At 36.5% G+C, this 26,492-nt stretch overlaps 1 protein-coding gene across 2 annotated transcripts; it reads left to right on the plus strand.

Annotated features, from left to right (window-relative positions):
• Nucleotides 1-1,024: 1,024 nt before the first annotated feature.
• Nucleotides 1,025-25,174, plus strand: LOC587883 (putative homeodomain transcription factor 2). Of its 2 annotated transcripts, XM_030974065.1 has the most exons (20): nucleotides 1,025-1,154; nucleotides 4,341-5,108; nucleotides 5,710-5,766; nucleotides 7,030-7,111; nucleotides 7,830-7,926; nucleotides 9,092-9,203; nucleotides 9,895-10,019; nucleotides 10,406-10,891; nucleotides 11,637-11,812; nucleotides 12,589-12,836; nucleotides 13,579-13,855; nucleotides 14,387-14,555; nucleotides 15,249-15,444; nucleotides 16,483-16,614; nucleotides 17,452-17,538; nucleotides 19,482-19,637; nucleotides 20,522-20,617; nucleotides 21,302-21,319; nucleotides 23,571-23,696; nucleotides 24,099-25,174. In XM_030974065.1, the coding sequence occupies exons 2-20, from the start codon at nucleotides 5,034-5,036 to the stop codon at nucleotides 24,117-24,119; spliced, it is 2,736 nt and encodes a 911-aa protein (XP_030829925.1). In that variant the 5' UTR covers nucleotides 1,025-1,154; nucleotides 4,341-5,033; the 3' UTR covers nucleotides 24,120-25,174. The 2 variants fall into 2 exon arrangements, with proteins under 2 accessions (XP_030829925.1, XP_030829926.1); XM_030974066.1 differs by lacking the exon at nucleotides 21,302-21,319.
• The last annotated feature ends 1,318 nt before the right edge of the window (nucleotides 25,175-26,492 follow it).

Below are 26,492 nucleotides of genomic sequence, written 5' to 3' on the forward strand. Positions count from 1 at the left end.
TGATTCAGTTTCTCCCCCTCCCGCGCGAAGTGCGGAAAATTTAAGAAGACGATTCGTTTCACCGTTCTCGACTCGTCTAATTGAAGTTTCCCCCTGCCGGCGCGCGAAGCGCGGAATTTTTGGCGTTTCGTCAAATAATGGAGAAATGAAGACGATTTTGTCGTACCATTGTTGACTCTTAATCCTTGTTTGAATTTAGTTTCCCCGAAAATGTTAAACCTCTGACTTCTTCAGCTGATATTATAGGAAAGCGAACTTCGAGAACATACAAGTTGTAGTCACTCTCGAATTAAGTCGACACAGCGGATAAAAAGTCACAGTTCGTCGGGAAAAATCTTGTCGGCCGACCGACAATATATACATCTCACAGACTTCAAAGTTCTGCATTGATTATAGGGTACAAGAGGATCGAGCAAGAATACCGACACAGCTGACCCGACACAGCAACATATTTAACCGTGTCTTAATTCTTGCTCCCTTGACGAGACGACTCCACCCAACAACCCCCCTCTCTCTTTTACTCCCACTCCTCCTCTCTCAGGCTCTTACCTCCCCTTTCTCCTCTCTTTCATCGTTTCTAAATTTTTTTCCCTTTTCTCGTTTTTCTTCTTTTTTTTTCCTTTCTTTCCTCCCCTCCCTCTTTTTCTTTTTTCTCTTTTTTTTTCCTTCTCTTTTCTTTCCTTTCTTTCCCTTTCTTTCTTTTCTTTTCCTTTTCTTTTTTCTTTTCTTTCCCTTTCTCTCTCTTTTTTCCCCTCCCCCTTTTCTCTTTTTTCCCAACGGCAGCGCACTTTTTACCGACAATATCCTGACAGTGGGGGTGTCGCACCCCCCCCCCCCCCCTCTTTGGCCGACGCCCCTGCACACAGCCATACTTCGGGGTAAAATCAATCCAGGAAAGGGCATCAAAGTTTCCCTAAAGTTTAAATCGTGCAAACTTTACTCTTTTGATGGGCATTGATGATGAACCCACCTACTGACCTACATAATTAATGTGCGCACGCGCTGTACATCCGGTTAGGCCACTAAGAAAATAGGTAAACAACATTTTGTGCGATCGTGAGAAAATAACTTTGAAAATTGAACAGCTGATTTGGACTTTCGGAAATGTCCCCCATCTCGATGTTGTGGGAAAAGTGCATTCCTTTGACTGCAAGGTAAGTTACCTCCATTGATTCTGTCCTATGAAGCTCAATATCACGCTTTTTAAAATAAGCTATAGCCTAGTACAAAGCCATGTAAATGTTATTTTATACCGAAAATGCTCGAATATTTTGACGGGGATGACTGTGTGAGATGAGGCTAGCCTAGGCTACCGCTAGCGCTAGGGAGAAAGGCTGTGTGCCGAAGTGTGTATGTTGCATGCGGTACTGGTGTGGTTGACATTGAGCTGAGCTTACCAGTGCAGTGCAGCTGCAGTGCAGTGCAGTGGCAGTGTCTCAGTCTAAATTATCTATATATTATGATGGGACCATTGTTTCAAAGTGAAAGGCTACTAAGTACTGCCTTTGAGTTTGACTAGATCTAGATCTAGTCTAGACTAGGCCTAGATTCCTCTAGATCTATATTGTCATTTAATTTTGTGTTTTAGGATTTCTTTTGTTTAGATCTAGATCTAGACTCTTAACAGTTAGAGAGTAGAGTTCTACTAGATTCTATCTTGCATGGTGAACTGCATATTCTAAAGACAAAGTCGAATTCATGACCCTGATCATGTGACTGAAACATAATGTACGGTTTCAAGTCGTTCTCGAATCCCATGTTAAAGTTGATGGACAGAATACAAGGGTCCACGTCCATACACTGCACCAAAAAATGAATGCAAATCTTGATTTTGCGGCTGACTTAAATGTGAATTCACGTTGATTTCAAACTGATGATAATATGACAAGCAATAAAAACAAAATATATTGGGGGGGGGGGCGCATGCTCTATATTTTTGTTGGTCAGATAATGTCTGTGTATAAAATAGCCTAGCATAAAAGCATTTACTGAATGTATTTCTAATTCTGCCTTGAGAGATTCCTCTTTTTTTTCTGTGGATTGTCTCGGCCTGTATGTTTCAAAATTATGGATCAAAGAATACAATGCACCTGGATGATATACATGTATGTCCAGTCTGAAAGGATAAGGTTTAACAATTAGGATATATTTATTTCTTTCCACTGACATGAAAACAATACAACAATACATTCATAAACGGTAACAACAAGTTCATCGTCAACAAGAATAAATTCATGAACAATATTAAACAAGAAAGTTAACAATATGACATGAAAATGTGGAAAAGAGGTGAAAAGAGTGGAGGAGGTAAAAAGATGTGGAAAAGAGGATATTATATTAGTTTATCCATCCAAATGTTCATTCCCAGTAAGTAAAGCTTACATACTGTAGAGCTCTATCTCCTCAATTTTACTCTTCACATGCCTTTGTTACGGGAATTCCTTTGTTACCAACCAAGGCAATGGAGATGAGTTCCATCAAAATGGTATGACTGGGAATGGGGTATAGGATACTTGATTATGAACATACAGAACCAGTGGTAATACTGCTCTATTCATTGTCCTTGAATGTACATGTAGCATGTTAATCAGTTAGAGACTATAGGTTGATATGCAAATGTTTGCTGTCTTATTCTTTATGTGAAAATGTTACATGCAAATGAGCAAAGTAGGCTAGCATACAGTACTCCTATTGCCTTTGTATTACTTACACTGTATATAATCCTCCAAACTCAACGGTTACATCCTTTGTTCCTTAATCTTTATTCACTTCACACACCTGCCCATACTACAAGATAGTGAAGGCTTGTGATCAATAGTAAGACCTCTAGCTGTGGGCCTTTAATTGTTCTTTTTGTGCTTTGAAATATTACATGTAGTTTGTGGCCTTGTGCTTTATGAATGAAAGTCAATTTTGATCTACAGATAAGGTAAAAGGAACTGTTGGCTGTGTATTTTATTTTTCCAATGGTAACTACAGTACATACATGCATGTATATTATTTTCAGGTAGTTTTGCTTGAGTATTTTGCATTGTTTGGAATTGTGAGCAAATAGATTCATGTAGAGAACAATGTGATGGTTGAGGCATAGAGTACCAAAGTGCTAACGTCATACTCCCTCATTGTTCAGGTTGCTGGTTCCAAACAACAGAACATTTAATGGTATGAGGTTCACTCCGAAATTGTTCAAGCGACAGGCTGGAGCAGTGCAAATTCAGTGTTTGGTGCTGTTGTGCATGCTCATGCACCATGCCATTATTTAGCACAACATTGTTTGGAACCATCAACCTTGACAACTTAGCTAGTATGACGTGACTTTGACGTCAATCTTTGTACTCTATTGAAGGCAACTTGGACTTGGATCTTCATTTGGTAGTTCTCTAGTGTCTTGTTTGTTGTACCCTTCTATATTCACATGTTATAATTTATTTCATACAAGAGAATGGTATGGATGGGGGTTATAGATGTACATGTATTTCATAGTCTGATCTACTATTATGCAGCTAATAATCATGTACTGTACCCTATCTGCACTCTGACAATTGAAATACCAGTACCGGTAGGCTACCCATAAGTCGTAACAGGTTACTAGACACTTACAAACATGTAACAAATAAACAAGTCTATGCTTTGAATTTGAACGCATATAAGTCTATGCATTGAATTTGAATGCATATAATGCCTGTTAAACTGGAGGTAAACAAATTAATCAATATTTTGATCTCCACAAATATTAATCATAGTGTGTTGATTCCATTCCAAATTGCTACTGTCGCCCCTCTACTCTTTTTTCTTACAAAATGGAAATATTTGTGTGCTGTTGTACTTGTAACCATGTATAATGTATATATACAAAACTGTAGGCTAACAGGAGTCTCTATCAAATGTACCTCTTGAGGCCCTCTTGTATTCACATGCAGTCATCCAATGAAGAGATCTCCTCTTTTTTCAAGAGGAGGTGATATAATCAGACATCATGAGACCTCTCTATATGTTTGTGTAGATACACGTATATACATGCATATATCAGGGAGATGTGAGTTTAAACTCACACCTCCCTGTATATAGCAAAGCACTTTTTTAGACATAGAATTGCAAGCTAAAATGCATTTGTAAACCATAATAGTAGAGTTTTCTCTTACTAGTCTAAATCTACATGTAAGTTGATCAATAGCAGGAAATAACATGACAAAGTAGTATACCGTAAGCAACTAAGCAATGACTATGGATTTAACACTGTTGAGTAACTGTTTTGCTTGCAGTGAACCCTGTTAGTTTTCTTTTGTTTACTTTAGATTGAAGGGTTGTCTGATCTCTCTTTTGTTTTCTCTCCCATCCAGGAAATGAATTATTTTGTTGCTGGCTACCAGCATCATATACTGTATATGAAGTGGTACTACAGAGGTGCTGCTTAAACTCAGTTTCACTGTGCTTGCTGTGAATTAAGGGTTCTAAAGTTCTAGTTCACTTTGAAGGCATACAATGATGAAATTCCAACAGGAACGGAAGCTTGCAGGTCATCATTGACCCACATTTAAGCAGTCTGTCTACGCGTACATGTATCAAGGAATAAATCAACACCTACAAGCTTCACAAAAGTGTAATCAGATCTACTGTACTTGAAGCTGTGCAGATGAAATACATTTACTATGAGAATTTGAAAAGCAGTGCTCTAAGTACGCACTAGGCGTCTTCAATTGAATACAGAGCAGTCTGTTTGCATGAGGTACATGTTATCATCAAGAGGATCTCTGGCTTGTTTAGATACACAGTGATATCATCATGGATTGATCTCCAATGAAGGGTATACCGGTACATGAATGTACAATTTGATGTTGCTAGACTACAGATCGAAATACACCATGGAATCCCAGACATAGCCCATTTAGTGTGGATAGAGTATTTAATATTTGCATTTAGTACTCGAGCCATCTGCAGCTGTTGATGTGAGCACATGAAGTATATAAACTTTTTCAAGAGACATTACGAATCAAAGACAGGAGTGAATTATTGTGGAGGGTGTTGGGGTTACTATGGCAACCAGCAGTAACCAGAAGATGCCTGTTCGTGATAACCTCAATGACGCCATCTCTCATTTTCAACAACAGGTAAGGACCGTTCAACTGTTTCTTCTGGAAAGAAGAAGGAATATTTGTTTTATCTTTCACAATCCACATGTGTAATTAATTTGTCATCATTCAATAATTTTTTAAATGGTTAGGATAAATATTAGTTAAAAGCAAAATAGACATACCCATGAAATATCTTGAACAAAATGTATAAAACATTCCAATGCAAATGTTATATTGACCTAATATCGGGAATACTACAATTTTTATAACATGAGGCAAAATACAATCAGATATTCATGTACATGTACAGTTGTCATTTTACAGGAATATAATTTCTGATGATACATCTTTTTTCTTCCAAGATCTTTAGAAAATATGTATTCATGTATATTGCACCGCAAAACAGAGACCAAGTTCCTAAGAATGTGTGAAACGGTCATTCTCATAATGTGTATACATGTACATGTACATTGGGTCAAAAATTGTTATGTCTGCTGAAATGGATAAGTAATTTGTGAATAGCTAGAACAAATATTAAAGATAGATTTTTATTATTAATTAGATACAATTTCAATAGGTATTTAAATTAACATGTATGAATAACATATCTTTAATAAATTTGTTATTCAATTCAAAGATTGGTGCTTATGACAAGGAACTATGGGAGGAACATGTAGAACAAAAGGAATCACAGGTAAGAATAAGAGAAATGAGTCAGACGTAACTTTGTCCATCAACTGCCGAGTCATTAAATTGTGCATTAAATACTTAGCTGTTGAAGTTGGCATCTTTCATCGAATTGAAGTTACAAGAATCCTTTCTAACTTGCATTGTTATATGTATTTATGCATTTCAAGGATAAGATGCGATTGAATCATTGGAATCAGTGAAGAGTAGAGTTATTTGGAGCACAGGATCAATCATGAGAATTTCTGTTCAAGCTGTTAATTCTCTCATAAGATACTCTCATTAAAGGAGCTACACAAAGAAAATTCACTAACAACTCATAATTAGAACAAATTACATATGGATGGAAAGATTTTCTCTTGAAAAACACGAACAATTTGCTGAGAAATCATATAGATATCATGAAAAGGCGTAAAATGCAATTTGTCAAGACTCTCCTTAGACCCCCGAACGCCCCTGAAGTGAACGTAAGTCAAACACACAAGCGTAGCGAGCTCTGAATTGTGACGTCACACACTGGACGAACAACTCAGTGTCGTGTAGCAGTATGCAGCTAGCCAGCCGTGTCCCGTATGTGACGTCACAAATATTGACGCTCTACATGTATAAAGGACCGCTGAAGGCAGAAAATCTGATTCTGGATCTCAAAACTAAAATTTTTGAGAGTTGATTACTGCGGGCCCCAAACATATTTTGAAGAGAAGAGTTGTTGTATTTGATCGGCAAGGCTTCCCCTCGCAATGATATGAGTTTTACATCAATTCAAAACACTTTTGATTCTTCGTGTGGCTACTTTAAGTGATGTGTATTGCTTTAGTAAAGTATTGTTGCTTGGATGAGTGTCAACTGAGGAAGTACATGTATGTTTGTTTTTACCATGTTGAAACTGAAACCATCTTAACTGAATGAGTTTCATGCATTTAGGATTTTCAGACTTTTATTTTATTTTATTTGAATACTCCACAGGAATTGTGTCCAAATATTTTATCTAAAATGTATGAATCATGTCCATACATGCATTACCTATATTTGAATACTGGTAGGTCAATTTGATCTAAATGTATGAATCTTGTTCATATTTCCTGTATTTGAATAGCTCAATGCATTATGCTTGGAAACTGAGATGCTACACAGCATTTTACATGATACCCATGAGCAGAACTTACGTATCAAAAGCATTGAGACATCACTTGAATGCACTGCATGTTTCAAGAATCGCAAATCACTTGTAAATCTTTTATATATCATCGCAATTTCTTATGTTTTGTAGGGTCTTGGAGTGGATACCAGTGGTGCCCAGCTGAAGACTGGCAGAGTCAAAACAGAGTTGATTGATGTTGATTTAGTGAGAGGTAATTATTCATTTACCCCATTGGTAAACATGTACATGATGATGAATATGAACATTTTTTATTATAGTTTTCTGCTTAATTAGCTACTGTAAGATAGTCTCTCATAGACCAGATGATTGATTAAATCATGACAATAACTAGAATTATGCAACTCACTCTTAGATCCCAATCAAATGATTGGTCAAATGCGGTCACATGTGATTCATTTAATACTGATACTATCCCACATTTTTTCATGAAAAAGCATGCAACGATTTTTGAATACGATATGGGCAGCATGCAATGCATCTAGAGGTAAGTGCGCCATCTCTGTGTGCACGCTAAAGTATGCCTATTGAACTTGCGAATCTTTGGTCAGCAATAACGCAGAAAATTATCTTGAAATTAATTCTTTTTACATCTATTAACAAGGATCTAGGAATTTCGTCGTATAAAATGAAAGATGCATTTTTTTGTCTTCTCTTGTTAAGTCTGCTTATGCACTTATTGTAAATTCTCCACTATCATTCTGCACAGTCACTCTTAGTACTGTAGATGACTAGAGACAAACTAATGCTGTAATGATAATAATGATATGTCATGTTTACTCAGGGTAGTAGACTCATCAGTATCAATACTGTTCACCCTGAGGGCCCTGCAATCATATTATTAATACCTCGGCTGAAGTTCTATGGCTAGTTATTAATGCTCTATATGATTGATTTCATTTTCTCATTAGGTTCAACGTTTACCAAAGCCAAACCAGATCATGCCTGGCTTGCCACAACATGGAAGGGTCTCCTTCGAGTCTTCTTCTTTCCTTTCTATTTCACATGGTAAGATTGGCAGAAACATCTTTAACGATGGGGAAGTCCTTTGTACAGTCAAACCTGCTTTAGTGACCACCTGTCTACAAAGACCACATGTTTTGTTTCCCTTGTGCGGTCGCTATAAAAGGTTTGAGTGTGTTAGATAGAACAGGGACATGTTATTTGAAAACGGTTTCTCATTGAAACATGTACTACATGTAAAGGAACCCATCTACAAAGACCACCCGTCTACATAGACCACTTTGTATGTTTCCCTTGGGCGGTCGCTATAGAAAGGTTTGAGTGTATTAGATAGAACAGGGATATGTTATTTCTTCGTTCATCCTTTACTGTCTTCTATTTTTCATTCCTTTTTTTATTTCCTCTTTCTAACTTGTCCATCCATTTCTTTCGTTTTCTACTTTTGTATTGGGTACATGGAAAAATGGGAATATTTAAAATCATGTACAAATATAGATGTGTTTCTAGTGTAAATAACAAAGTCCAATAGTATCTGTTTACCAGTATTGCCCCTAACATGCCATGCCACAAGGGCAAACTTTGTCCGACAATTTGAATACACATGTATTATACAATGCCGTTTCATTAAAGAATGTCTAGATTTAACTCCTGGAATATAAATTGCATATGTATTGTGAAGATTACTCATAAAGAAAAAAACAATTTCTACTCTATTTAACAATAACAGAAAGCATTATGCTAAAGAAAATGACCGATTAAGAATAGTGTATGTTATCTTTTGTAAACCTGGGAGCACAGAATGAAACATCAAGCTTGTGCCAACCAAGGGGAGCAGAAAAAGTGGCTACTGTAAATGTGGCCTTTCTAGACAGGTTCTAAAACACACATTTCTTTCTCAAGGGAGACAAAATACTTTGCCACTATAGACAGGTGGTCTTTATATAGAGGTAGCCACTAAGGTTTGACTGCATTTGCCTTGTTACATATACTTGCTTGGGGCTTTATTTCATATAAGATATAGGCTATTTCAGGGTTAGGGATCTATGATCCATGTGTTTAAGTTTTTTTTTAAAGAATAAGAATTTGCTACCGCCTCTAGTGTGAATCTTAAATCATATCACCCCAAAAAAGTTAGCAAAAAATAAACAATTTATGTACATTAAATATTTATGAACTGGTTATAAGATGTACGTGACTCTTTATTGCACAGGTGGAGGCAACAGCTATCAGCAAGCACGTTCTATTCAACGCTATTCCTCTACTTTCTACAACTTGTGTGTGTAGCAATTTTCTATGTTTTTCAACCAAGCACGGAGCACCAGGTAAGAGCTCATCAAGTTTATCACTTGACTTGTGTCTACCTTTATTGTTTGGCCAACCCTGTTTACATACATCGTTTTTCAAGACTTTATTAATACAATTGTGGGACTGTTTCAATGTCATATTTATGTTTGTGATGGTCAGAACGTCGATCAGCCCACAGTCATTATCAGAACTAAATAGAATTTTTAATATGCCATAGATCGTAGGATATCCTATAATTTGTAGCCTTTACTCAATGTCATGCATTTAATAAGTTTGGGTGATTTTTGTTCAAGTTCAGTTCAAGTTCAAGTTTATTTTCCACATGTGGTTCATAAAAAACAAGTATACATACATGTTCAGACATATAAAAAATGCAAAGTAACACAAAATTAACAAACAATAATATTAAGAGAAAAAGTAGCAAACAAAATCTAATGTCCATAAACACAGAACAACTAATAACATGTACATGTAGATATTGTTGAAAAACGTGTGGGGAGACCAGCAAAGGCCAGGGGCTTGAGGCTAATCCGCAGTACAATAATAAATATTTTGGATATTTTATATATATAAAAAAAACTAAAAAACAAAAACCCACAACAGTATGACAGTCATAAAAGCAACGTACAGTACATGACAAAACAAAATCAAGTTGGTATATTGTATCATTGTATAACAGTCCTTGTTTGATTTCTTATTGTTTTGCAGGCAATCTATGCGTTTGAAATCATTGGTCCCATCCTATTGATGCTGGTGCTGGGTACCACATATACTCAGGTTGTCTCTACAAATGCCAAGACAAAGTCTTTGTTAAGAAGGTCATCTAGAAGAAAGTAAGTGATGCATGTATGTTTATGTGCTCTAACATGCTGTGCAGCAAATGTAACCTTTCATTTTTAGTAGTGTTGTACAATTTATTAGTAAGAAAGAAAGTTCATTCCAGGTATTTTTGGAAATACGGGATAAAAAACAAGAGAATACAGAAGATCCAAAATCATATTTTCCTTGCTAATTTTGAATGGCTTATTCGTACATGTTCATAATAAGATTTGTGCGCAATGCAACTCCTTTTCTCTCAAGAGATATCAGTCCTGATTTTATTATGTGATTTTAAGATATCGTGCAGTTTTAGAAACAAAGTGGGAAATATTGTGTGGAGACTATTTAAAAAAAATTGAAGTATTGATGTCCTCTGTATTTCCTTTTCTCTATCTATAAGCTTGCATCGATCACACAGTTCACATGCAAAGGGTAGCAGCAGTAAAACAGCCATCAACCGAACGTCACCCAAAAAGACAAGGGAGAGTCGTGACAGAGCGAAGGCTACTTCACCCAAACGAAAACCAACACAGAAGACTGTACATGGGTCCAAAGACAGCAGTCCTTCTCCCAACTCAGACAGTGCAGACAACGGCACATCCAATGTCGTTGAAAAGTTGAACCTGTTGAGCGGTGTGGTTCTACAGAATGAGGAAAACACAGAGAAGGAAGATAAGGATGGTCATACTGAGTATGTTCCATTAGAGGACGGGGAGGAGATATCCGGATGTGCCGATGAGGCTTTCACTCTTCTCAACACCCCCGTGGGTGAAATGGAAGTGGCCGGAGATCTGGTGTGTGTGGAGGGACTGACCAGTGAATCAGGGGGTTCCCCTACCTCCATGTTGGATAGAGAGCTGGAGAGTATCATCAAGGCATCACACAGGTAGATAGTAGGGACTTATAGATTCTGCACGACGAGAAAGTGGACTGCCCTTTTAAGGCAATGTGACGTCCTTTTAAGGCACTGGAAGTGACGTCACATCGCCTTAAAAGGGCAGTCCGCGTTCTTGTTGTGCAGAATCTAAAAGTCCCTAGTCTTGAGTCGCGCTGAACCCCATAGTCCTGTTTCTGCACTATGGGTGTTATGGAGTAGAATACACAAAGAATGATGCATAAATCACACCTACGATAAAAGGCAGTATGGAATGTATTACTGATCCCTGCATATGGTGCTGTTGACGTAATTAGATGATTAGATAGATCGAGCTCCCAGTAGTTCTGCACCATTTTCAACTTTGATATGGCCACTAATCTAAAGTTTCAAAAATATATGGGACAGCAAGTGCAAAGATAAGAGGATAGGACTGTTTATAGGTTTGTGAAGTATGTTTCAACACCCAAGTGTGTAAGTATAAAGTATCTTTATTTTGGAAGGGACAGTGAATGGTATTTTTCTTCACAATAATCAATCATTCGTTCAATTAAGTAGTGAACAATGGTTTCTTAAAACTCCTCAATAGCTACATGTATGTCAATTAGATTTTAAGCAGTTGATACTCTCTTCTTTTTTTCAACAGCGTGGCCCTAGAAATGGTCTTTTATTTGAGGAATGCCTGAATACTATGCTTTCAAAGAGTAGGTTTATCTTATCATCCAGGTTTACATGTTTGGATATCTCATTTTCTCAGACAAAATCACACTACAGAAGCATACAGCAGGAGGCGGCAGAAAGAATCCCTCTCTCCCAAAAGCCTGGCACAGAAGCCTAGCAACGGTCCCTTGAACAAGGCACCTAGATCATGTCTCTCATCTAGAGATCTCAGAGAATCCAGAAAGAATAGATTGACAAGAGTATCAATACTAGGTGAGTGATGTTTATATGAAGTACATGTACATGTACAGTATGACAAAGGGAAGGGGTAAATTTGTTGGAGGGAAGGAGGGGTAAATTTGAAGCCTCATTCATACATAAACACACTAATATTCAAAATTGTCCTGCACAACTTTTATGACTATATGATGAGATAATTGTCCCTATTTCCAATCTATATTTTGAATTTGGGTATAACAAATATAAGAAGAATAAAATTAGATTGTCATGACCAAAACAAATCTCTTTAATGAAACTGAAAGAAGCCTGCATTCTAAGCAAAGAGAGTTAATAGGATAATCTGAAGTGAGACACACATCTACTCAAATGAACCAAAGGTATTGGCCAACCGAGAGAGACGAGGAGACTTAAGTGGTCTTTATAAGTAGGTGATATTTGTATACATATTCGTATAAGATATGTTTCAATGTAAACCACTACTTGATGGGATGCAATGCCTTTTTAGAGAGATGCTCTGTCCATTCATTTAGTCACTAGGAGGCGCGATAGCTCAGTCGGTAGAGCAGTGGTCTCGTAATCTGGTGACCCGGGTTCGAAACCAAGACGATGCGCTAGTGCCCTTTGCCCTCATTACCAGGTCCCTCGGAGAGGACCTTAAGCCGTCAGTCCTCTGGTTGCTTACTAACAAGCATTTATGCTGTCTTAGCAGTCGGGTAAAATAACCACCACTACTACTACTACTACTACTAAAGCATGCATGACTGTACATCGTGTAAAATTGGTAAAATAAAACTTTTGTTTTTCTTCAGAAAATGCAAGAAAGTTTTCACCAGTTGAAGAGGAGAGCCCACAGGAGATCCTGCAGCACATGTCGGACAGTGAGGGGACACCTTCAGACAGCACCCCAGCCAGCCTGACCCTGGAACAGGACCCCCTACCCCACCCCAAGGGGACGAGGACTGCTTCTAGGAAGGGTCGAAGGTCAAGGGTGAAAAAGCCGGATGGGTCACAGGATTCAGAAGGGGATACCTCACCAGATATGAGGATGGAAAGTGAGGTAAGAAGGAGGGGAATTTCTTCGAGGGAGGCGCGATAGCTCAGTCGGTAGAGCAGTGGTCTCGTAATCCCACGACCCGGGTTCGAAAACAAGTCGATGCGCTAGTGCCTTTTGGTAAGGCTTTAATCCTCTTTACCAGGCCCCTCGGAGAGGACCTAAAGCCTTTGGTCTCCTGGTTGCTAATTAACAAGCATTTATGCTTTCTTAGCAGTCGGGTAAAATGACCACCACTACCACTATGTGTCTCAGAAGATGCTGAAGATCTTGCTACATTGTGATTGCTTTCTGTGTGAAGTTTAGTGGTGATTAGGAGTTTGGTAGTTCCAGAGAAGTGAGAGCACCAAATTCCACATCATTTGCAGCTTGCATCCGTTGAAGATATCCAAGTTATTAATGTTGAAATACATTGTGATATTGGTCATCTCATTATATGGATATCAACAACCTTCACAATGTTGATGACTTGTAATTCACCTTACAAAGATTTGACTAGGAATGCAAAACTAAGCATTGTGTTATTTTAAACCAGACAACCAGATGGCCTAAAGTACTTTTCATCTCATCATCTTGCATCATTTGAAAACCTCATAAGCTCAACTTGTAAAACACAAAGTCAGGTGCATGTTTATGCATTAACTGTGTCCATTATATTCACTAAAGTATGTAGGTATTGTAAACAATTTCAATTGTTTCCAAGATGCCAAATGTCATCTTTAATCAACTGATAACCTTTTCCCCGTAGCAATACTTCCAGCCGATATCCCGACCACTTGACTCTGACCTAGATGAAGCCAGCTGGGAGGAGACTGGAGCAGATGGCTCCAGCTTCAGCAGCGACTCTGCCAACTCCTCTGATACCGGCTCCTCCACCTCGGAGGAAGGAGACGAGGAGGAGGCGGCGAGGGAGCAGGAGTGGGATGGAAGGGGAACGGGAGCAGCGCTTCACTTTGAGGATCCCTTCAAGCTGATACACAGTGCGGTCAGCTCCAGTAGTATCTCTAGCAGCGGAATCAAAAAGGGTAAAGGAGCAGTGATATGCATTCCATTGATGTCCTTCAGTATTAATACAAAACAAAAAACAAAATCGTTTTTACACCCATGCATTAACTTTACCTTCTAGAATATTGATACATACTAAAAAATACTACTTAGTCTCTTTAGGTCTTGACAATTGACTGTCGATGGCATTAAAGTTTTCCTCTAAACTCTTTCCAGAAAATTTTCATAAAGAAAAAAAAATCTTTGGAAGTTCAAAAACATTGAAACCCTCTTTGTGCATGAGAAAATAAATGCAGAAGTTTATCAGTAGTAAATTATATTAAAAGGGGTGACTTTGGGGAGAGGGGTCTAAATGATACCACCTCCAAGTTTGTTATATTTTCTGGAGAAACATGTCATCCTGTATCAGTTATTTATTGGTTTAAACCTTTCTCTTAAAATTAAAAAAAAAACTGTATGTTAACTGCTGTGACAGCACTTAGTGCACGATTCTTTTTAGGTCATAACATGTATCTAAATCACCAATTCTATGATATTTTCTCTCTCTGCAGTTCGTGTGCGTATCTTTGAAGACAACGTGTGTAAGAAGACAGACATGACTGTTCTTCAGATCAGTTGTGCAATCAATACCAAGGTTCATTCCATACAGGCCAGCACTGACTACATCAAGCTGGGCTTCTTGTGTTCTTTCATTCTTGCCATTATACCATTCACATACAGGTAAATAAATAAAGATTTTTTTTAAATTTTTGTTTTATTTATTTATTTTTTTTTATTTTTATTTTTTATTTTTTTTTTTTATTTATTCATTTTTTTTTTTTTTTTATATATTTTTTTTTTTTGGGGGGGGGGGGGGGGGTAGGGGGGAAAAGGGGGTTAGCGAAGGAAAGACAGAAGACACTCTCACACATCAGCTCCCATACACTTACTAGGATTACTTTACCTACTCCACTATGAGTACAAATCAATTTGATTGATTTAAAAGAGTTTCAGGTTCTTGATAGATGCTGTAACATCATAAGGGTGGGTGACATTACTCATTCAGGCAATTCAAGGCATTGGTTATCTAGTGGCGTGATGTATATCTCTACCTGCTCAAATATACATGTAGTTGAATGAAATCCATGTACATTGTGTTGCCATTACAAGCTTTGATCTTGCTATGGGCCAATTCCACAGTATCTAAATGACACAAAAGCACTTCTCCACGTTTGTATATGCTTATTAGAAATACAAGATGACTAAACAAACAAAAAAATCATTACAGTTGAACAGCCATCAATTTAAATTATTAACATATTTTTATGTTCATAGCTCCTATGTTTTAGTTATGATGATTATTATCTAAATAACAACATGACCTGTTGAATTAAGTTCTTGACTCCATCTATGACTTTCTTTTTGTTGTTGTAGGATTCACATAACCCACCACCAAGGAGACAGTCAGGTTACATGGTTCTCTCCTGAGCTTCCAATGATGGCCGTAGATACATTATCCCACATGCACTGGGCTTCTATCGCTGTCATGGTATTTACATCGTTTGAGAGGTTCTACCTGAGCTCACTCCTCTTCTTTCTCCTCGCCGTAGCGGAAAGAACGTATAAGCAGGTATCGTCAGAGATTTCTTCTTACTGATTGAATTTATTAGAGTATGGTCAAAGTCTCTTGCCAGGCCTGATAATTACCTGATTTAAATCGGTTTCCCCAAGTATTTTTTCCTTCCCGATATTCCCCTTATATTCTCTACTTTTCACTCTTTTTCCCTATTTTTCCCTATTTTTTCCTATTTTTTCCCAATTTTTCCCAATTTTCTTACTCAAAAGGGGGGGGGGGGGATGTTGTTAGATGCCATTCCCCCCCCCCCCCCCCCTGAATCCTCTTTTCCTCAAGGGGGGAGGGGCGTGGTTGATGGGGGGGGGGGGACTTTTTTTTCTTTTAGTGCTCATTTTCACCCCTGCTCTTGCACTTCCATGTACCACCTCCGTATAATGGTCACCTCTTCAGAACTGTTCCTTCAAGTGAAGATATGTTGTAGAACCTGTAATCAAGGTATTGGAAGATGATTACACTATGAAGAAAAGTAGATTGTAATTAATGGAGGATAGCTGTTACCCTTTTGATGGCCTTTGGTGACAGTTTGAATGAATGAAATTTGAAAATGTACCTTTCTGTATGAAAATAAACGTTTTTAAGTGTCTAGGTCAGGCATCCGATGAGCAGCTAAGTCATATATATGAATGATCATATACAGTTAACAACTAAATTATTCATACCCTTTCCAAGTTATGTCATTTTGTTAGTATGTGAAAAACTGATTTGTCTCAAATGATCATTCTTGAGAATGTGACATATTAAAGCTTACATCTAAAAGTATTCAACAAAGGTCCTTATTCAACCGGCCCACCTTTCATTTTTAAGTTACGAAAAAACACAAAAATATCAAATTTACAAGGGGTATGAAGAATGTAGTTGTAGTGTACATTTACATCATTAAGTACCAATAAGAATATAGGACCATTGTGGGACATATTTCTTGAGATGGCTATGGGGCTTGGATAGATAATCACTATCCTCAAGCATGGCTTCGAATGTGCTTCCATGGTTCCATACGCTAACCATTCTATTTGTTTTTGTCTTTCCTCTTAGCGCTGTCTCTTTGCAAAGTATTTCTCGCACCTGACATCAGCTCGTAGATCACGACAATCATCCCTTCCTCACTTCAGACTAGACAGAGTTAGTAACATCAAAGCATGGCTCTCTCTCAGGTCCTTTCTAAAGGTGAGTTACTCTCTAGTTTAGGAATAAGTTTTCTTTTCCTTAGAATTTACTTAGCTAATTAATTTGTCTTCTTGTATTCTGTATCTGTATACTTGTATTCAGATCATATATGAGCATATTACTTAAGCAAGTCAACCATAAAGCAGAATTCTTACTGATAAGATTTATGACGTCAAATTATGAGCAATTAATGCATGCTCTTATAATTGTGCGCAGCTTAAGATAGCAACGCATGATAACCATATACCTTCCAATCAAGGCCTCAACAATAATTGGCTTAAGTTTGCTAGGGAGCTGTCTTAGACTTAAATACTCAGCCAAAAACTTCATCTGAATACCAAAGTTGGCTAAATATTTAATCTAAACCCAAAACTGAGTAAAATATTGATATTTCTGACAGAAGTATTGAAGTAAATACAGTCCAAGGATAGTCATTTATTTGTCATTACTTGTATTAATTGTCAGCTTGTAACTCTGGTGTCTGTATCAGGAGTCTAGATTATTTATAGAATACAAGCAAATCTTTAATGAGATGGCAAATAGCTCATGTCCAGGAATTTTGTTGTGAATATTGAATAAATGTTGGTTTGTACTAGGGAAATCCATTATTTTAGCTAATAAAACAAATCAATTATGCTGCCATGTATGGGAAATGCTAATTACTACCCAGGTCACTGGAATTATGTTGTATTCAGTTCAAAATTATGAATGGAAGAAATGTACATTTCCTGTATGACGAGAGTCACTGCAGAAAGTTTATTTTATGAGGTTTTTCTCTCTCTCTCTCTTTCTCTTTCCCTCTCTCTTTCTCTCTCTCTCTCTTACTCTCTGTGACAGAAACGAGGTCCTCAGCGTTCAGTGAATGTCATAGTATCATCGGCTTGTCTCCTCACTCTCATGTTGGTCTCTATTCTGTGTACAGAGGTAAGCACACACTCTCCCAAAGTTGACTAATTTCATCTGTTTACTTTCATCGGTGTAGATGCATAGTAGTGGGTTTTCATGGGGAATTTTACACCTTTCGAATGTTTACCCAATAACAGATATTTTCAATTACCAGGATTAACCCTCATATTAATGACAAACAGGCTTAATGTAATGCTCTGCATTTTCTGCCCATCCCCCATATGGGAAAGTCATTATCTCACTTTTTTCCTCACCTGACGACTCTCCGAGGGGGTATTTCTAGATTGGGACTATGGGTTTGCTGTGTGCAGACTTGTACACCCATTAATGGTATTTCCACCAAGTCGGGTGTCAGTGACTTATGACTTTCTGCCCATGGAAACTGTTGTTGTTTTGTATTATGTCTTAAGGCAATTGAGTCAAAATTGACTATTTATGCCTTAAAAACTAATGACCATCTCCCTTTAAATGATGCCAGTTTTCTCCTGCCTTGCTCCAAGTAAAGGATTTCATATACTCAAGGCTTCAGAAAAAATTGCAAGTAGAATATCATTACTCTAACAGGCTACGAAGTGTGAATCAAATCAGAGCTTTTGGTTCTGATCATTTCATTTTAAATTTATCATTTAATTAAATGCGTGCATAAGATCCAAATGGCTATGAGAAAACCTGAATTTAGGGAAAGTTGCAACAAGGTCATGTTTAATCAAAGAAATCAAAGAAAAAGGAAAATCAGAGGATTAGGTTTTGTTGATGAGAAAGCGCAAGATATTTTGTGAGATGTGATATGTGGTGTCCGGTACAAAGTTCTTAATGAATATAATCTAATGAAAGAGTAAATCATTTGAAATAGAATTGCCATTTTTGAGGCATCCTATAGAAGGAATCACTGAATACCAATACAGATTGAAATTTTGTACACTTGATACAACATCATCATCAAACTATAGCTGATTTAAGAGAGAAATGGGGTCATGTAGCATGCCTAGTACTTTTGATTGACAGCTTGTATATTACACAGGAAATACCTTGAGTGTGAAATTCACACTTTAAGTATTTGTAACAATAGTAAACTGGGTGATATGTACATTGCTGGAATGAAGAAATCTAAATGAAATCAGCATGGGAGTAATTTCTTGGCTCAAATTTGTCAATAAAGAGGAATGTGTAATTGACAATACATCTGCCAGCTGACAGAAAAAAAGTCTTAAGTAATAGGCGGTGTCACACAGAGGCCCAAAATCCAGATTTTAGTTATCCTCTTTTTGGCTGACTGTCATCAATTATCCCTTCAAAAATCCTCTAAGAAGCAAGAAAATCTTCCCTTGAAAGGATGTTTCAAGGGATTTTTCTGTGTGACACCGCCTAATATCATGTTTTACAAAAACAACAGGATGAATTCAAGAACAATCAGATTAAAGGCGGTGTCACACAGAAAAATCCCTTAAAAAATCCCTTGAAAAATCCTTTCAAGGGAGAATTTTCTTGCTCCGTTAGAGGATTTTTAATAGGATAATTGATGAAAGACAGCAATTAAGAGGATAACTATAATCCGAATAACTAAAATCCAGATTTTTGGCCTCTGTGTGACACCGCCTTAAGTGTAAAGAAATTCTGAACAATTAAACAGACATTAAATGGCAACCATGTGATTTCATATGTGGGGTATTTTCCATTTCTCAATCGGATATCTGTAGAAACAGGTTCTTCTTCTATGTCTTCCTCAATATCCATATTCATTCTTGGATCAATATTGACGCTTACTCTGTTTGTTCGCTTACCTTATTGTCCACTTACTTAATCATAGCAGTGATAGATGAAGTGCAAATTGACAATGATAACTCTCTATCTCTCTCTCTCTCTCTCTCTCTCTATCTCTATCTCTCTCCCTCTCTCCCTCCCTCCCTACCTCCCTCTCTCTCTCTCTCTTTCTTTCTCTCTCTCTCTCTCTCTCTCTACAGCTCCTTCAACGGAGTATGAGTTTCTTGGGTGAGCTGTATAACTGGGAGGTGGTGGCTTGGACGTTCTGTCTCAGTCCATTCCTCCTGCGCTTCATCACACTGGGCTCAGAAATCAACAAGAAATTCAGGAACACCTCGGTCCTTCTAACAGAGCAGGTGAACTAATTACAATGATGAAGCACTCTAATACCTAAAATCACTCATACCTTGGATAATTCTCTCATGTGAAGTTATTGTAGTCCATGTTTAAAGCTATTTTCATGCTATTAAATGTCTAAAATTGAAAAATGATTGGGAGGAGAGAAAAAAGGCTGAAAATGTTCAAGTTTGTGGCTATCAAATATTAAAAAAACATGCCTAGCTGGGATTCTTTTGTGATTTGGAGTTGTTGTAGTCCATATTTGTTGATATTAAGTGCCTTTTCATAATTTTGAAATTAATGATATTAGTCTTAAGAGAAGAGACAAAACATGTCGCCATTTTAGATTATAATGACAATGGAAAAAAATGTGTGCCTATGTTAAACATGTACTATGTTACTGGATACCCTATTGGTTACGTAATTCCCTTTAATGATGATAATATAATAATACTGTGTTTTAAAGCATATTTTTATGAACATTCACAGGGACATTCATTCTTCCATTATGAATGTTAGTCTTATGTTGTCAGAAAGAAGCTTCTTAACAAGCAGACTTGCTTTCCTGACAAGCCTACTGGCTAAAATAATCAGTCAATAACTAGATGATTTGAATTTGAAAAGATTATTGCTCATTAACCCATCACAGGTTGCTAATTGTTTCTATGTCATTTGAATGCACTGCTCCTTTACAATGCATTTGAATAGAGGTCTATGTAAACCTATCAGACACCTAGATATTGTTAGTTTGAATCACCAATGTTTATTGAAATCAACACGGATACTATTTTATTCTATTTGATTTAAACATTTTTGTCTTGTATTTGTACATGGAAAACATTTATTAAAATTATAATTTCAATTCAACGATGTTTTCTCCTATGTGATATTCAACATATAGATCAACCTGTACTTAAATATGGAGAGGAAACCTCAGAAGAAAGATAACCTCTTGCTTGCCAACAACGTACTTAATCTTGCCTCAAAGCTGCTCAAGGTAAGCTACTCAACTATCATATTTTCAGGACAGTATATCATCTCCTAAGAGCTAGAATGGTTTTAACTCAAGACTCTTTACATACAGTAAATGCCCTTCTTGGTCGTAGTAGATGATATGTTGAAAGCAGGATCTGATATTATCGACTACATATTAAGCGTTACTGTATAAGCATTTTTTTTTTTTTTTTTTTTTTGGGGGGGGGGGGGGTTGTTTTTGCAAATTTCGTGAATCACTCATTAAGTTAACAACATGCAAAACTATTTTCAGCAAGAAATGTTGCATGAATTAAACACTAAAATAAGCTCTGTTGCATGTCGCACACATTGTCTTCACATTACGAGCTGTGAGTGTCAAATCTATAACTCGCAAATTTGTCCTTGAACATTTGATCTGCAAAAATATCTTTATGCAAAAATATTGGTTTATACAGTATTGTATGTCTGTGAATTTTAATCTGTATTATATTCTTACCCCCTGTAGTGAAGATCCAGTTCCCTTTACAGTTGAAAAATATGGTTCATTGCTGAAATCATATCAAAAATAGATTTGTTTTTATGCTCTAAGCGCAGTATAAACGTAGAGGATTTGTGAATAGCGGTACTAAACCTGAAAATAATGTTGTGTCCGAGGGCTATAATTTCAGGAGCTAATCCTGAAAGTTTGATCTTATTACATTTCCAGGATGTGGATTCTACAAAGGTATTCTCTGAAAGAAAAGGCATCTAATTCATGATAGTTTGGTTTATATATATTTAGTTGTCAGTCATTTCAATGAGTGTGCCTTGGATTGGGTCACCGTCACAAACATGCAAATATTCCACCACAGCAGATTAGTTTCATTAGCTCTCTATATTATATGTTTTAGTCAGATTAAGTGGGTCTAGTGATTGTATAATTCTCACAGATACATTTTGACTTTTGACACAATATGTCATGTACATTTCCATTTTAGCCATATTTTGAGACAATAGTTGTAAATTTTTCGGTGTTACAGTGTATATAGTATCAATCATTGTAATCAGCTCATTTACCATAAAATAATTTTATCCACTGTTCTTCAACTTCTGTTTGCTGGCATTAACATCAGCCTTTTAATTAGATATATGATTCATTTTGCAATAAAATTCATCAATGTCTTCATCAAAACTAACACTGTTAACTCTTAGTCTTTAATATTGTTAGCGACATTATCATCTTCTCGTCACCACTACAATTACTGATATTATTGTCAATTTTTCAAGTTATAAAGCACAACCACTATACAAATGTATCTAGTGGTTTTAGCATAATCATCATCATTAGGTATCCTTATCAACACCTCCATGATAAGACTATCATGTAGTCGTCATTGGTACTGTAAGAGTTGAGATTGATCAAATTGATAGCAAACTTGAGGTTCAACTTAATTCTTTAATCAATCGCAATTCCTGACATGAGGAATTAGCAACTGCAAGATTATGATTGATTGAAAGAATTCAGATTGATTTCAGCTCAGTGTCTACTCTTACATTGGGCCCAGGATAATATAAATTATTTAAGGATTATCACTGATATCGTCATCTTCATCGTCGTCGTCGTCATCGCCGTCATCGTCATCATCATCATCTTCACCATCATCACCACCATCAATATCATCAATATCACCATCTTCTTCATCATCGTCATGACCATCACCCTCTTGACCACTTTAACCACCCTTATTAACATTATAATCCTTATCATAGTTGAGATCATGATGATCATTGTCATCACTGTTGCTATGACAGTCATTGCCTCCACCAGCTTCAACTTCCACAATTATATCTCCATTATCATCATCAGCATTGGGCGTTTACTCTTGCCTATGGGTCAAAAGTTGTTAATATATGTTGTGTATTATTGCCACATGTACCATTACCAAATATCTGTTTATTATATTTATGAAAAAAAGATGTTCACGATTGTGCATCATCATTGTCTTTTGCAAAGTTTTCCTGCGGTAGTTGTCCATACATGGATCTGGTACATGCAGCTTGGTCATATACCTTGTACTCGTACTTATACTTTTAGTCATTAAATTCTCATCTTTTCTTGTCTTTAGTGAAAATAGGATCTTGTTATTGTGAACAAAACATCATCATCATTTATTAAAGTTGCTCATGTGTGGGCAAATAGAGGGCAGCACACGGATGTATGCTCGGGAGTGTATTTACCAGCTGGCTGAGTGTTATGTAGTGATCGCCAAGTTGCCTACTTCACGAACAACCTTTCAATGAGCTCATTTATGTTCTTTCTATCTGATCTATCGATAGTTTTACATCACACATCTTTTGTATCATGATTCTTTCTGTTCTCCTCAAGATACCTTCTGAACTTTTCTACTGTCTTCACATTCGAAATTTCAAATATAACATTAATAGTAGGATTAGAGATAGGGGTTTGTGATACATGTAAAGGTACATTTAGACAGCCATATATCATTAATGTTTATTTAATTTTTGTTAGCTGAGCTGAGTTAGAATTGCAATCAAATATACGAGCCATATATCAAACCTGCCAACTGTTCCAATTAATCAGAATATTCAGATTTTTCAAAATTCTGAATGACCAATTTTTTTAATTTTTTTAAATTAAAGCCAAATTTAGCTTGTTTTACCATGTGCCGCGATTTGAGAGTTACTCTGCCACTGTATACATGGCCATGGTAAGGCTGTGCGATTACCTGTTCAATACACAGGTTCATGTATGCGCCCTCGGGTACGTATTTCTTATTTTCAAATGAATGTTGAATGTTGGCAGGTATGATATCTGACCCATACGTGACTCATGACAGCATGGGTATAGTGGTTTTCATCTCACAGCTGTTCATTTTCTGTTGTTTGTTCCCATTCCATCCCACTATCGTGCCTCACCTGATCCAACCTGACCTGGCTTGCCTTGCCTGACCTGGCACCCACCAATCCACCATCAGGAGGTAGAGACACCCTTCAAGCTGTCTGGTCTATCCATGAACCCGGTCCTCTATAACATCACTCGGGTCCTGGTCCTGTCTGCATTCTCAGGAGTCCTTACAGAACTTTTGGGATTCAAATTGAAGGTAAGGTCGGAGTAAATAAAGTTACAGGGTTGTGTTATTTCCTCCATGCATGCGAGCCATTGCATTGCAAATGGCTCATTGATCTTCTTGGCTTCAAAGGGAAATTAGCCTCAGTGCATGTGCTTTTTGTTGTTGCTGTGGTTAGATTATGGATAGCGGTTTCTTCTGTTTTATCCATACGTATCAGTAATCGAACTGCAAATCACATCAATTCACATGATGCTATGCAATTGTAGTTTAAATAACCCACCTATTTGTGGGTGATTTTAAGCGTGTATTAATATTAATAATATTGTACAGTTATGAACATTGTTAGATGAATTTTCAATTCTTTGAACAGTGTATTGTTCTTCTCATTGTGACTCTTCCTAATTTTATCCCCAATTTTTCTTGTCGCTGTAGTTATGGAAAATCAAGGCCTGATCTCAAGCAGATGGGCCATTTCACTATGATCGTGCAGTTTGATGGAGAGAGTGCTGTAAAAGAAAATGAGCATCCATCATCATCAATACTTCTACTGGGGATCTCCATGATGCTTGCCATGGCAAGGCCCCTATCAGCCAAAGAGAGCTTCTATCTGTGCATCATGTTGAAAATTAGATTCACAAAGGTGCATCGCCAAAAGATGTGAGAGGCCAGAATATTTGTGCTTGGGTATGGACGTGCTTATATGTGTTGTCCATTTGCTGATGCTTAAAAGGGAATTGAATATGCAGATGTAAATGTAAAACTGTAGACCTTCATCATGAAGTTTTGGTTGAACCTTGATGTGTAAGGAGCTAATCCTTCTGAGAACTGCTAGCAAACTGACCCAGCCTAGGTCTTGAACCAACAACACCCTGTGCCATAATGACTGAAATGTTTTATCCTTTATAGTACTGCTAACTGTAATCTTTGTACAACGCCAGACAATCAGAGCATTTATATCCTAACAGCCCTCGATGTACCTTACAAGTAATTTCAAAGTATTTAAATCAATTACAAAACTGAAATCACCATTCCTGAATTCTTTGAATATAGTGACCAATTATCTGGTGTTGAAAGGTTATATCATTATTATTGGTAGACCTGAGAATGATTTTTCCCCTTTACTTTCTGCAATTGTGCAGTTGAGATTCATGTACTTAATATTAGCGTTTCTCCATGAGCTGATCCTAATCCTTAATAAAGGATTTTGCTTTACTGAATCTACACCCAGTTATTTCTTATGGAAAGAGTGTTTATTTATTTTTTTAAATTTTAAATGAAGGAGTCAATTGATTACATTCCAAAAGCAATGAAATGCGATTGCTGTGTTAGTTCACAGTTGCAATGGTTTTTGTTTTGCTGGTAGTGTTTATGCTCTTTAATCTTTCATGTGGTGCTTGTGTGAGAAAGAAATATTTCAGCCAATGATTAATATTTTGTTGTTTTGTTGTCATCATTGAGGTGGTACTTGTTACAATATTGCCAGGGTATTTTCTTAATGGAATACTTTTTAATTTTTTTTTTTTATCTTAACTGATTTTATGTCACAAACTATAAAAGTCTCTAAATGAAAACATTTTCTGTAATATTTTGTTGTAAATACTGTCTGTGTATTCTTTCAAAAGGAATGAGAACATTATTTGATCTAAGGTTTACACTGAATTATGATGACATTGGCAGTTATTATGTGCAAGATCATGTTTTTATTATTCCAAATCATACTGTGAACGTATGTAACGTTTTGTTTCTTTGTTATCTATGCATTTGTAATCTTTTTTACATTAGGAATATGGAACTAATGTTAGCTTTTCAAGCTCTTTCTAAAGTATGTAGAGTTATGATAAAAATTTGTTCTTGTACAAATAATTTACAAATTTCCATAAATGATTGATTTATTTACTACATTAGAATTGTCTTCATTTGAATGAAGTTAACCGTTATCTTATGTTTTGTTTTTAGTTTCTTTTAACGCTTTGATGTGATGTCCATGTTGTCAAATGTGCAGTATTATTCAAGAAGTACTATGATTTGTTTTAACCATTTTGATATTTCAAAGGAGCAAAGTACCGGTAGATATTTTGACTGTCAACAAAATGTTTTAACACTTAATTTATTTTTTAGAATTATTTTATACCACAAGAATGTCCAGTTACTGTTGTTTACATTGCATCATGTACTACTTCACTTTTAATGTCCATGTAGCACACAATTTGTTAATGGTAAGCAGCACTGTGATGCAAGTTTGAACGTAATCAGTTACAAATTACAAAAATGGAAATATACTTGTAGAAATTAAAATGTACTTTTGAAGTACTTAAAGAGTGCTTGGTGATTTGCACTATAGCGCTGTTAAAGTCATTATGGGTCATTTTCCCATTGATATTAGAAAAAATTGGGATAAAAATAATCATATCTGTTTCTTTATAACATTTTACTGCTAACATGTTGGCATCTAATTTATTTATAAGTTTATTATTAACCCCTTCTTGATGCATAGTGCAATTTCATTTTCCAAAAAATTCCCATGCCTGACTTTGTGTTAATTGGGTAAGCTCAAAGTGATGTACAGTACATCTTGCCATGGGTTGTACCTACAGTTCAGATTAATATAACTTTATAATTGCGCTTACCTTAACCCCACAGTCGCTCTAAAAATCCATGTTTGTCAATGCCAATGTGGCATTGAAATCTGTTTATGATGATATGAAAGCTTTATTTAGTAGTTTAATTTGAAGATGTGAAGGAGCTTGTTAACTTGTTATGAAGGTCGATTTTTATTTCCTAGAAATCTCAGTAACAACATTCCTGCTTTCAAGAGTGATTTCATTC

The sequence above is a fragment of the Strongylocentrotus purpuratus genome, unplaced genomic scaffold, assembly GCF_000002235.5.
Source record: "Strongylocentrotus purpuratus isolate Spur 01 unplaced genomic scaffold, Spur_5.0 spur5_scaffold_7, whole genome shotgun sequence".
Lineage (NCBI taxonomy): Eukaryota > Metazoa > Echinodermata > Echinoidea > Camarodonta > Strongylocentrotidae > Strongylocentrotus > Strongylocentrotus purpuratus.